The sequence below is a fragment of the Mitosporidium daphniae genome, assembly GCF_000760515.2.
Source record: "Mitosporidium daphniae strain UGP3 chromosome Unknown contig-450, whole genome shotgun sequence".
NCBI classification, from domain to species: domain Eukaryota; kingdom Fungi; phylum Microsporidia; genus Mitosporidium; species Mitosporidium daphniae.
The window spans coordinates 1-772 of NW_013546344.1; the positions used below are offsets into that span (position 1 = coordinate 1).

The 772-nt window shown below is 46.0% G+C and overlaps 1 protein-coding gene across 1 annotated transcript; it reads right to left on the reverse strand.

Annotated features, from left to right (window-relative positions):
- Positions 1 to 731, reverse strand: DI09_454p10 (uncharacterized protein; the record flags this gene model as incomplete). The annotated part of the gene is made up of 1 exon (XM_013382078.1): positions 1 to 731. A coding segment is annotated over one exon (731 nt), but the record flags the coding sequence as incomplete, so codon positions are not given.
- Positions 732 to 772: the final 41 nt, after the last annotated feature.

Sequence of the window (772 nt, forward strand, 5' to 3'; positions counted from 1 at the left end):
GGTTGTAGTTGCTTCGCGATCTGGTCTAGGATCGCCCCGTTCGGTTGGATCGGCAGGATCAGGGATTCCTCTGGGTCTTGGGCAATCGACAACTGCTCCGTACTGCCAAAAGAACTCGCTGGGTGGGATAGGGTCGATGAGTCCTCGCAATCGATTGGTTCGTTCTCTAAATCCTCCTGCAGTGAAGTGATTGGTCCTGTAGAATCTTTCGTTCCTATGGCGGAGTCTCTCCCGAACTCTTTGGGTCCTCTCCGGTGTGTTGAAGTAAGCCATGATGAATTAGTAAAGCGTGCAGTAGCAGGGCGTGCGAATCTGCGGGGGTCTTTAAATTGAATGAACATAGTAATAGTGTATGTAACAAGACAAGATGGGATTTTGAATATATCAGTTCCGTTGTCGGTGTTGACTCTTCTGAAAAAGCTTCTGGATGGCAATAGGTAGAGTTTCCGTGGATACTTTGCAACACGTTGGTTGATGTCTGTCACCATCCTTGTATTTAAAGTAGTAAGTGGACTCCATTTCGTCTGATATCCCTGGGAATCATATTTGTAATCATAATAGAAGAAGGTGTTCAATGGCATTTTGTTTTTAAACGAGTTGAACCAGTTCGTTTCCGTTAAGAGGGCTCTACAACTTGCAGCATCACTGCTTGGTGAATATGCAACCGAGGGTTCTTTAGAATACCAACTAGTCCAGGATGTATTGCCAACTATGCCATCCGGCGATAGCATTTGTTCCAGTGATGGAGACCCACGGTAAACATCCGACGACA